We start from the raw sequence: 13142 nt of genomic DNA, 5'->3' as shown, positions 1-13142 counted from the left end.
TTCGCAGGCCCCACTTTTATAGGCTGCCCTCTTTCCAGGCTTTCACTCCTTTGCCGCATTGCAGTAAAGCTGTAAATACTTTCGCAGCTGCCTGTCAGACAACAGTGAAATACTGTCTTTGTTCCGTTGCCCCCATCTCAGGCAGCTGAAAACATCTATGAAAACTGCTTCTCTGATGGGAAAGCTAAACAACTGCATTTCAGAAAGGTTAACATTATTCGTTGCATTTTCCCACAGTAGTTTGTTTTGTTACAACATGACAAATTCAAATGTTCTAAACATCCATATCTGAAAATACAATGCAAATGGTTATCTTGTTTAGTTCAACTATATAACAGTGTGTAGGTCTTTTACTAGTATTATATAGCCAATAGAGCAATAGCTTGAGTGTAATGATATATTCACAAGTAGGCCTACACAACGTCCCTGATAGAAAGTGGAATTAAAATCAAGACAATATCAGGTGACTTCATAAAAAAAGTCCATCATGCAGATATTAGTTATCTCGCACAACAGTAATTACATCGACTTCATGCACCAAAAGAGGACCAATGAATTGACTTCACTTAGAAAATCGAACTGTCTAAAATCATCTGACAGCCAGCTCCTCAAAACTAAATTAGGCTGCTTGTCACTTATGATACATTATACAATCAATTATATATATCAAACATACACAAACATACACATACATAACAAAAACAGACAGACAGACAGACAGACAGACAGACAGACAGACATAAACTGTTCATACGCACAAACATCGAAATAACCCCTCCCTGAATGCACTTCAAAGTTAGTAAACATTAGTTATAGGCTACTGAAGCTAAATATGCGTCCTTATACATTCATCGGTTTGGCCAAACTAAAATGAACACATCACCCCATTGTCACAGCAAATTATAATTCAATCATATGTAGCCTATTGGTCAAATACCGACCACAGTTTTATGCGTTCAGTTTCACATGCAATGTTAAATGTAAACGTTCATTGGTGTTGACTCATAATACATACATAGCAGCAGTTTTACTTATCTTAAACATGTGTCTTTTGGCTTTAGTCTATACATGTCATCTCGACTGAGGTTCTGATTAGCCTATACTGCTAATATACCCTAGTGCAACGAGACAGGAAGTAGCCTAGAGCAAGTCAATAAACAAACATTCTAACATGATGTTTATAACATAAAATGCTTACCTAATGCAGTTGGGTAATCCATGTCTTTTCTTGTGGTGACTCTGTGTAAATAATACATGAAAATACAGTGAAACTATATGGATGATGAACAGCAGAGGCTCTCGTTTCGATGTGGAGTTCGGTATGCACTCAGGGAGAAAGCTAGCCCTGACAAGTCAAGTAAATAACAATATAGTTATCGAGGATCTGGTATGTTCACACTTTCATTCAAGCAATAATAAGGCAAATTTTGAGAGAGTGTAGGCTGAGCGTTTTGGTTGGGACGCTATAGCAGCAGAATGCAGAGAAAAAACCGCTTGGGAAATCAGGAAAAGGGCCATGAAGACGTTTGCCTCTTGCACATGACCAGTGGCATCCAATGACAGGCGATAGAGGCACATAAAAAGCTCTATTACCAAGTTGTAAATTCTCCTCTCACAAAAAGGAATTTCGACTGCAGCAATTCACCCTGTTTTTGCGCATAATGGCGGGGGCCATTCCCCATTTATTCTCAGAAAGCTTTGCTTGAAAATCTCATTTGGAAAGTGAACGAACAATGTCCCTGCTTCTAGAATTCAAATTTCACATGTTAGATTTTAACCGTAGACAAATCAAATTTGCTAGTATTGAGTCAGAAGATTCGTGCATACAGAATATATTATTTTTTATAACATTATTATAATAACATAGATATTACCATGTTGAAGAGCCTAACCCATCAGTTATCCTAAACATGTTGAATAAATGTCGAGCCTAAGCATTTCATACAGCTAATAGCCTATATTCTAGAGTAGGCCAATGTTTGTAATTAAGAAAAATGTAAGTAAATGGGGTCTTATATAACAGGAAACAGAAACGAATGGATGTAGAGCAGATCGAGAGGCTAACATACATATTTTTGTAAAAACAAGATAAAAAAGAATCATGAAAACATTCATTGGCGCTGGCACTATGCAATATTTTGACAACAAATCAGAGATAATCCGTCATTAGCAACATTACCGCTTTGGCGAAATATATGTCTTGCATTGGTCAAAATGTCGCATAACAAATGATTCAACTAAGATATTTGAAACGAAAAAAAATCGAAAGTTTAAGGTCTATAGGCCCTACCCCATCGAAAACAAATAGGATCAGGCTCAATGTGGTGTTGAAAATAGGGTACCACAAATAACTACACGAAATCAACCCCAAAATAGAGAAATTGTTATTTATTGAAAACAAACTATTAGGCCTACTTGCTCATGTCGTGAGTAGGCGAGGCCTATGTGCTGTGAGCGCGGTTCGGTTCTAGTCCTCACACACCTTTTTGGCCAGACTATCATCCATTCCTCCTATGATATTAAAATCATAAAATGAGGTGCTGCTCTAACTAAAAAGTTATAGATGTGGGCCTATTTTTCATATATTGAATTCATAAAGGTGAAATAAAGGACCGTGATTGAATATTTACCCAAATATAAGCTACTTAAATACATTAATGCAGCACACAACACAAAATGCACCATAAACGTATTATTAAAGCAAACCAAATGTAGCTCTATAGTCCAGCGAATCCAGGACTATGATGTTTTAAGACTATTACGCATTATGTCATAAGATGTAAAAAAAAATACTATGATGTATTTTGGCTCATTAATCAATGCTCAGTATTTTCTTGGGAAAACTAAGCTACAAAGAAATATACAATTACATTTCGTGTCAATTATTATTAGTCACAATTCATTGTAGCAGTCTTTCGTTCATGATAGTACCAATGTGCTTTGGGTCTGTAAAGACAGCAAGAGGACAGTGTCCACAAATGGGCTTTAGGATATTTTCGTGTGTGTATGTGTGTGTGTTTCAGCGTGATTCTGCTGGGCATGAGTATGCGTAATGCGTGCGTAAAATGGGGATTGTATTCTGTTGCATTCTATTGTAGTGTTTCAGTGTTATTGGTACCATTGGAGACAGCATTTTTTAAATGGTAAACTCATTTTCTTAATGTACTTGGACCATATGGGGTCGACACGTCGAACCTTCTCTCCCTGGTCATATGGGGTTGAAGGGAAACTCTCTCTCCTGCTCCAGTTTTATGGCCTACAGACTGTCTGTTTCTTCTCCTCGCTAGGGGTTAGAGGACTGCATTATGCAATGTTCCATTCCAGCATAGTCTATTATCATCATTCTCAAAGAATTGTGCAATTTTACGGCAAGAGAAGGAGATTTCGAAAACAGTAAGCCTAGGAATTGGGCCTGTACGTGATTTGAAAGCACATTTTACGAGAACCAACCTTGAGGTCTGTGGAAGAGATGGGCTTTCATTTAGGCGCTCTGGTAGTTCGCCAGTATTACCACCGGACGATTTATAGTCAGGGTATTGTAGCAGCTCGGTCTCTTGCGGTGTCGCACAGGCCTGCTGTCTCTGTAAGTTATCGTATTTGTGAAATTTAGAGCAGTCGCTATGACTCGTAATTCCACAAGGATTCGGTTGATAACTTGCGCGCTGCTTTGCATGATTATAACATTATTGGACTTGATGCAGACTGCTGCTACAGACCCAGCAGACAAGCTTGTGGAAAGGTTGAATCGTAAGCTGCAAGAAATGCCTTTTCTGTTTGTAGGCCCAATGGCAATAAAAAGGCTCGAAATAACAACACATTTCTGCCTAATTTTAAGGACAATTCCATCGATTCAATGGTGACTGGAGTAGGCTAGTTTTGTTATCCAATAGTCTTATGGTTGGCCTAGTTTTTTAAATTCCAGAAGTCAGTAAACGGTCGACTGCTGAACATTGATCAAGCACACCTAAAGACACATTTGTCGTTTCTTTTGATCCCAAAGCATGAAAGGAACCAGGGGACTGGTGAACGTTTTGCTATAGGCCGACTTGTGCTGGGGTATATATTATTTATATGTTTGTAATTAATGAGACTCATAGATTACTTTGTCCCCAAAATAGCGCAGAAAATAAAATTACAACAGGCAAGGTCAACAGATATGTTATGATACAACGGCACACCGTAGGAGCAAAAAATACTATAATTATATGTACAGTAGTTAACATCAGTGGAGGAGGCTGAAAACCCCCCAAAATAAAAGTGGAGTGAATTCAGAGTTGTCCCATGAAGGAAAACATTTCCAATATTTTCGTATATGTAGGCCTATCCTTTCCTTTCCATTTGTCTTCGCCTACATTTCAAGGACATTTCTGATAGGCCTAGGTGAAACAATAAATAAACTAATACAAATAAACAAATAAATAATCGTAATTAATAATAATCCTCTTCATAATCACAGTAACTTAAATCATTAATTACAACATATTACACCCATTGCTCTAATATAAAAGCATATTTTCATTGTTTTCTGTTATCAATAGATATGCCTATAGGCTAATTACGCTCTTAGTCATTATATTTAATGGTTAAAATAAAAAGACTAAAGGAGAATTGTCGCCGAATCTGAAATTGCTACTACAGCCCTCAATGTGTTATTTGATGTAGGCCTATAGGCCTATATTCTGTCTACCATAAAAGCGATCTAACAAAGCCTCCAATGTTTAGAAAATATGTTTTTATGAATTAATTGAATATTATATTTGAAACAAACATTTAGGGCCTATACCCGGGCCTCGATCACTATTGAGATGTAGTCTTGTGTAGAACAACGTCGCCCTCTAGCGCTCTTGATTATCAACAAAATGCTCCCCCTAGTATAGAATAAATTGTGTCTCTTCATTAACCAATAATACTATCTAGTAGACTACTTTAGCAATGCTTGGAGAATAGGGGGAATTAATATGCCTCGATCATCATCATTTATTTTCATCAAAGTAACCAAAGTGATTACACATTACGCATTAAAATCCAACTATATTCTCAGATATTTAAACACCCCCTGATAAACAATGTTAGCTTTTTTTCACATAAAACGCAGGGCTTTTTTTTTTTTTACACAGAACAGAAATTACATGTGACATTTCATGGCATTTCAGAAACAGGGTTTAAATCCACCCTTGCAGTGCCAATAGATCCACTGCTGTAAACGGCTTTTTAAGCAGCAGTCAAAGTGAAGTTTCGCCCTCTCAATAGGAAATGCAGTTGATGAATAAACGTTACTTTCTATACATTAGGGGGTCTGATTTCCTCTCAGTCACGAAGACAGACAATTTATCGACCAGACACCCTGTAGAAAAAATGTCTGCATTTTTGTTAGTCAGCAACAGACTCAAACACCCAAGTAAGAGTGTTTCAAAGGAGAGTGCAATTATTGCCCTGGCTCATAAACTCATTTAGACCAGACGTCTAGCCATCTATATGGCTTTATTGGACCACGTTTCTTCCTGCTTTAAAGCAATTATATGTACAGGTTGGACAATAAATTGGAAATCCGTGCAACACCTCTCCCAATCATAAATTCTTTATTACTAGTCTCTTTAAACAATGTTCATTCTCCTACTTTTCAATTGAAATCCAACCACCTTGTATGCCAAATTCAAACTAGGAAAACAATTCTGAAATGGTAGTTCACCACACCAAGTGGCACCTTTAGATGTTTCATTCTGCTGACCTTAAAAAAAGACAACCAAATGTCCAATCATTCAATCTCTAGGCTCATACAGATTCATCAAAATAAATGTATTTAAGTGAAAGAAACTTTCTCATTAATCCTACGTCTTCCCTCATCACCCCATCTCATTACGTTTGCAATTGGGCGTTATTAGTCCTCCCTCTCAATTCTTACAAACTAATGCATTGATGCGATGGGGCCTACACTACCCTATAGCTTTATATTAAGAGTAGGCTAATACACGTTGTTGAATTGGTGTTCACAGCGTCAGGAATAACTATATACAGCAATGCATCTCAAATATATATATATATATATATATATATATATATATATATATATATATATATATCAATTTTCAAATACAACGTAGCTAGGCTAATAACAAGCATGTCTATACAGGGACAACCACAGCAAAACCACTGAGCAGAAGAGCTGATGTAAGAAAAACTTAATGGTTAAATACAGCCGGAATTGTAAAAATGCAGGAATATTAGCCTATGTAACGATTAAGGCTACGCCCTATATCTTGTTTATTTTCAAAACTAGCAACCTCAGAAAAAACACGATGAAAATATCATAAATACTCAAAAACATGACCCTTTAGTTTTAAGTTCTAGTCCTAGTTGGACAAACATAATCAGTCGGCCTCTACCTTGTTAGTAAGTTAAATAATTTCCAATTTGCGTGATGATTCTTTCACTGAAATATAAGCATAAATGCAACGTCTGAAAACATTTGATTTTTCTAAAAGGCTACATGACTATGAAAACTATATACGCAAGCATATTCCCTGGTCTCATATTAGGCATAAATACTCGAGCTCTGGTTAATCAATAAAGTAATTCATTTAAGACTGAAAATTTACTTTGATTAAAACAAAAAAGAAAGAAAGCATATTTCCGGGCATGCTGAGTCAACCTTTCCATTTGATATGTCAACACAAAAATGCATAGCCTAAGCTCCAACTAAAGTTTTATTCTAAGTAATCACAACAATATGATACATCAAAAGGGCGAGGGACTACATCCAATCTAGTTATAAGTGATCCTTACTGCCCCTCTCTCTGTTCATTTTTTTCATTTTCATTCTTCTGTTCTGGAACCAGATTTTGACCTGCCTTTCAGTTAAATTGAGAATTCGAGCAACTTCGTATCGTCGATCTCGTGTCAAATACATGTTGAAGAGGAATTCTTTTTCCAGTTCTAGTGTCTGATATTTTGTGTATGGACATCGCTTCTTCCTTGTTGAACGTGCATGAATCCAGTTTGCTGCAGGGTTGTCTGGAGAAGAGAGAGGACAAAGTTGAAACTCACATGAGAATTAGCAGGAAAACGAAATAAACAGAAACTAGGAACATGGAAAATACAAGCATCGGAATTTAATTAATTACTGTATACTTGTACAAAATACTGAATTTGTGGATGGAATTATTATCTCACTTTTGTGTTAAATACCCACTTTACAGCCGTGGGTAGTTTTTTTCGGCCCGTGGTTATGAGCTAGACACTTTTATGGGTTAGTAAAACCTCCAGTTTTACACACCCAGCTCCTACAGTTCTTAAGGTTGTAAATCAGGGGGCAATTCCGTTTACTTACTTGGGTCAAGTTGTTGTTGTTGTTTCTCTTCTTTAGGCTCGCTGTGACTCGACATATCACTGCCAACGCTCTCTTTGGTTACTTTTCCCGGGCATTCGGATACTCCACATGCGTAATCAGGGCCAGGGGCGACCACCGGAGTCTCTGTCTCAAAAGTGGCACTCTCAGTCCTTTTCAGTGGTAAACTTTCGGGCTTGGTTCCATTTGTTCCATAATGCCGACTGTTAGAGTGAAAGCTGGAGAAAGAAACATTAGAAATGGGGTCTATCCAGGACCGAACATATCTGCTGTCTGCTGCGGAGAGATGGGACTGGTGGACGTAAGGATGGTAAATCCCTGACACTGCGGCAGTGGACTGCGGGTGAACCGAGGACCAAGACCCTGGGAAAACGGCTGACTTGGGTGCAAAACTGCAGGAGGAAAAATCTGCATTGTCCCCAACACCTGATGGCCTTGAGGTCGTAGTGTGCGGACCCTGGACAAAGCGCGCCCCGTACACATCCTCCACTTCATGCCCCATTATAGAGTCCACATAATAGTTACTTAGAGTGCTACTGGTCGACATATTTGGATCCCTTCGTAGTCATATAAAAGGTTACACTGTTACGGAAACCTTCCCTCTGAACAATCATAGTATTTTTGCTGGCTTCATCTTCAGGGATTGGTTACATGAATCACGTGATCATATTTACCAATACAGTGAGTAAATCAGTCCGCTGGTAACGGTAGGCCTAAATTTAATTTGGCTATTTATTCAAGAGTGCTAATAAAACCGAATGTTTAAGGAGAACAAATGCAAAACTTTAAGAAATTCTGTGTTTCTGGGCATTTTGAATGTGCATACGGTTGAGGGTGGTGCCGGACTATTTTTTTTTTACGTCAACAGATTAATACACACATTTATTTCACAACCACCACTCAACATTGATGCCATAGCATATTATGCATGTAAACTCTTACAAGATATCGTCATAAGGTATGTCATACACTCAATGCTTGTAAAACATTTTATAGACTTCTGAGTTGTAAGTCCTCGTAAAATAAATGTAATAACATGCTGTAAAATAACGAGACACCATTTCCGCACCGACTCTGTTTTGGAATTGTTCGTTTTTATTCAATGAGGAGTCACTTTCACTAGTTTGGTTGGTCTTGTAAGTTTGAATCAGGAAGTATTATTTGTATACTAATTGTATTTATCTAGAGGAGAGGCATAGGCCTAATGTTTTTATGATCAATAAAATCTTTATGAGGTGCGTTTGATTATACATTAATGTGCCCTTAATAAAACGGACTCATGGCGCAACAAAGTGGATCTGTGCAGTGATGTCAAAAAAATCTAGATTTAAGAGGGCCTTTTTAGGTTTTCTTACTTTTGAGAACACATGACTTCTTGATTAGGCTATTAGTTGACCACTCACTACAAGAGCATTGGAAGTAGCCTACTTTTGCAAACTCACATCAAGACACAAGTCAGCAATGAATAGGCCTAGAAATGTAAATAAAATCCATAAACCGATTTATTTTAAATACATGGTCAGGATGGAGCAAAAACAAGGAGAAAGAAGGAACAGCACAACACGGCGGTGAGCTGCCAATGAATTTGTGCTTGAACATCATTAGGTCCATACACGCTATAGGGACCCGCTTCGTCAGCGTTAGCTCGAGAGACATAGCATAGTATAGGTCTTGTTATAAGACATTATAAGGGTTCGTATATGTTTATAACAAGTTATAGAGCACTAGTCTATACCTGGATGCTTTAATTAAAGTGTTACCAAACGAATGATGCGGCCAAGGCCATTGATAAATAAAATCATACAATCGTTGTTGTTGTTGTTGTTGGTGGTGGTGTTGTGTGTGTGTGTTTCAGCCTTCATTCGTCTGGACATCAGCGGGTGATGCGTGCGTAAAAGAGAGGCAGAGGAAAGCGGAAAATAGGAGTGCCGAGTTCAAATAGTCTACACAGATAAAGAGCTATAAACTTGGGTTGGACTGTACACTGTGGCTGAAGACAAGTCTACTACGGGGCAAACCAGCATGCTATTATGAGCCTACAAAACAAAACAAATCATCTCATGACGTTTAACTACATCAACATAAGCAACACTTTGAATCATGACAGAATGTTGCGCCAGTATTTTATTTAAATTATTATTGTTTTAACCAGAAGTAAACATTATTGTAGGCTATATATATGATCAGAGCCTTATATTTAGGTGGTATGGAGGCATAACTGTTTTGATCAATAAAGGCAATTTAAATAGGCTATTGTTATAGGCCTATCCCTCTACACGCTTAGAATAAATTGTTCTATATAGAACCTTTTTTGGAACCCTAATTAACCCGTTTTCTAAGAGTGTAGCTCCTTTATAGTAGCCTATATCCGGACGCCAATGGCTGTTTTTGTAGGTTGATTAGGAACCTTCCCAGATCCGTGTAAATATCATAACATGTTAGCTACATAGCTATATAGGGCATGATTGGATATGAGTCTTATTTTTGTGTTTTTGAATAGAAGTACAAGTGTGTATTTTGTGTATTTGAATACGTTTTACAGTCCACGAACGCCAATTGGATACCTTATTCACAATAAAAAGCTAAAATAACTTAACTTTATAGGCTAACATTTATTTTTCATTACAGTCAAGTTGCTGAAAGCTAATTGACAATAGTCCTAATCATTAATTCATGATAAATACAATAATTTTAAAATGATTCAATAGATAATAACTTTAGAACTATAAACTAATTTGAAAATAGCCGGGCGAATTATGTTGAGTGCAGCCTAATGCTAAAATTGAGATGCTTCTGAAATTCATATTGCGACCCTGCACATACGTCTAAAGATAAAAATACTAATATCGTTATTAGACTTGTTTTTCTTTTACTTTGATTCAAGCACGATAACAATTTGAAGCTACGGACCAGTTCCTATTAATTTTAACGTAACTGAAAGGACGTTAGGTCCTATAGCCTACACATTCCAGAAATAGTGCTCTAGTTTCTTTAATTTATTTTTTACACATCTGCCTTGGCCTACTACAAAACAAAACACTGAAATAAGAAATTACGTTTGACAATCAATTTATTGCATGATACATGCCACAAACATGCATAAGATTTACACTCATTAACATTGCTCACCACATTTATAATACAGAAACGTTTATAAGATTACTTACGATTCAGCAAAGGGTTTGCGCTTAACTCTGAACGAATGTTTATCTATTCAACCACTATAAATAAATGTGCTTTCATGTCCGAAAAAAATGATATTACAAACAAGTCACTGTGACATCTTCCTTAGACTCAATCAAACCAAACAGTCCAATAATGAATACCTTCTATATTTTAATAATTTAAGACCTAGCCTACTGTACCCTGTGATGAAACATTCAAAATACACAATGCGTCACCATGTAAATAAGAACATGTAAATAAGACAAAAATAGCAATTACAGTCACAGTTTCATTGAAAAAAAAAAACAAAAAAACAAGTCCAATGCTGCCACAGCACTACTTTGAAGAGAGAGGAAAGGGACAATAAAACAAGCATTTGTAAGCATGCTCACGAAAAGGTGAGATTTGAGGTAAGTTCCCGAATTCGGTTTTCCCTGCTCATTTTCTTGAGCTTCATCCTGCGGTTTTGGAACCAGATCTTGACTTGCCTGTCGGTGAGGTTGACGCCTTTACTGATCTCTAGACGGCGCTCTCGAGTCAGGTACATGTTGAATAAAAACTCCTTTTCCAATTCCAGCGTCTGGTGCTTTGTGTAGGGGCATCTTTTCTTCCTTCCACTTTTTGCAGTCAACCAATTGCTCGTTGGAAGGTCAGTTTTGCTGTCTGAAATGGAATCAAACCAACAAATGTTTTAACATGGCAAAATATGAAACTATCACAAATATGTTTTCACTAGTCACCCAGCTCTGGTCAGAATGATAGAATGCTTCAATTATATTGATATAGTTTTAGCCTATATGAGTATTATTGGTTGGTAGTCGTAATCTGCTACTCTCGTTTGGATCAAGTGTTGGAATATTGCAGGCTGTAGGCTATAACTAACAACACCTGCTCTAAATTACAAGACTAAGCTTTTAGACCAAAGTAATATTTGACATGCATATTAGGCATACTGATGAAATCAACTAAAATACGCATTTGTTTGAGCCTAGAGTATTTCTGTATTATAATTTCGGAGGAAATTGATAATCACAACACTGAGGATGAAGATCCATAACAGACTACCAGCCTTATGTCTACTAGATGTTGATAATATGGATTACACTTAAATAAATCAATAAATAACATTTTCCCAAAGATAAAACGGAATGTTCCGTTAGGCTACAATCAACAAAGAAAAACATTAATTAAGAAAGCCTAAATATAGAAGAGAACAGACCTCAATGCAAACATGTGCGGGTCGAACAGTTTCCTGTAGCGTTTTACTGCAACCTGAGTAAGGCTCTCATTAAACATTACGACTTTAGGGCTGTTTGTGTTTTATATTGGCTTTTATGATGCTGGACCGTTCATATTACACCATGACACGATTCATCCTTTTATTGTACCTACCTTTCGCTTCCTTCTGTGGCAACTCTGGGCTGGAGACTGAAGCTTCAGTGGAGCAATTATTCTCCTCCTGCGCGCTCGACTTTGGATCCGGGCTTTCCGCGGGGATGGGAGTCCTGCTGATCTCCTGGTTATGCGGTATATCAGCCGTTTTCTTTTCCACTTCGACAAAGGAAGACAACTGCGGTTTGGGAGTAACTCTGTTGAGCTGCATCAATGTGGTGTTTGGACTCGTTATCTCGTGGCCATAGTCCTGGTGTTTCCCACTCGCGTAAGTTTGGCTTAGTCTGAAATAGCCCGGAACAGGGATCTCGGGGCCATCAACTGAACAAGATTCGGGGATTATATTAGAATATACTGGGACATCGGACGAGTTGATCTTTGCTATCTTGTCTGAATACATGCAGTAATTACTCTCCTCCTTAATGTTTTGTGAAAATGTGCAATTGGGCATCTGGTTGGATGGTTGCTCTATTCTGCAAGATCTATTCGGATCTGTCCAGTTATCAATTTGAGGTATGTAAGAGTGGACATTCATGCCCATATTTTGGTGGTTGACGTCCCCTCGTTTACCGAGAGACGGCAGGAGTCCACAGGTTTGCATTCCATAAGTTCCCATTTCTGCACCGGACGGCATGTACATGTTGCTGCTGGAGTAAAAGCTGTCTGTTCTGCAAGCGCCAATCAACGAATCAACTAAAAAAGTATTCGCAGCAGGAGAGCTGTTGGGAAAGGACATTTTGGAGAAGTTTTAAAAAGGAGAGAGATGTCCTTTGTAGGCTGACATATCTAGCACAAAAATCTCCGTGTTGCTCAGGATGCCTCTCTACCACATGACAAGCTCACCAATGAAATTTGAAAATGGCCTTGAGACGCAGCTTCTTTTCCCATCACATGGACGAATTGACTCATGACTGGGAGGCAGACGTGGTCAACAGCGACACCTAGAACACGGACTTGAAATTGATTCCAAGACTGACAAAGGACATCTTGAACATTTAGCCTGTTGTCTTTGCTTGGCATGAAACAAAATCAAAGCTGATGTGCATGGTCTTAACCTGAAAATAATTTACAGTTGCATCAAGCTCCAATGCCCTTACCTTGACACCTTTAAAAACCCTTCACACAATTTAAGTTCACGACTGATAGGTAATCTACTCACTTTTATAGGCTATAGAACCACTAAAGCCAATGCTTTGACATTAACTAAAATAATCACGGTGTAGTGATCGAAATCTAAGCC

General features: G+C 37.7%; 2 protein-coding genes across 2 annotated transcripts; both read right to left on the bottom strand.

Moving 5' to 3' along the window:
- Positions 1 to 6766: 6766 nt before the first annotated feature.
- Positions 6767 to 7959, bottom strand: hoxd9a (homeobox D9a; the record flags this gene model as incomplete). Its single annotated transcript, XM_084179886.1, is given in 3 exon segments — positions 6767 to 7011; positions 7328 to 7892; positions 7894 to 7959. Coding segments are annotated over 3 exon segments (876 nt in total).
- Positions 7960 to 10898: 2939 nt separating this feature from the next.
- On the bottom strand, positions 10899 to 12768 carry hoxd10a (homeobox D10a; the record flags this gene model as incomplete). The annotated part of the gene is made up of 2 exons (XM_084179569.1): positions 11903 to 12768; positions 10899 to 11173 (listed from the first exon to the last, which is right to left on the bottom strand). Exons 1-2 carry the CDS (start codon positions 12636 to 12638, stop codon positions 10899 to 10901), a joined length of 1011 nt encoding a protein of 336 aa, XP_084035695.1. The 5' UTR covers positions 12639 to 12768.
- Positions 12769 to 13142: the final 374 nt, after the last annotated feature.

Source organism: Coregonus lavaretus (genome assembly GCF_964263955.1).
Source record: "Coregonus lavaretus genome assembly, chromosome: 16".
Taxonomy (NCBI): Eukaryota; Metazoa; Chordata; class Actinopteri; order Salmoniformes; family Salmonidae; genus Coregonus; species Coregonus lavaretus.
This window is presented reverse-complemented; position numbering and strand designations above follow the sequence as displayed.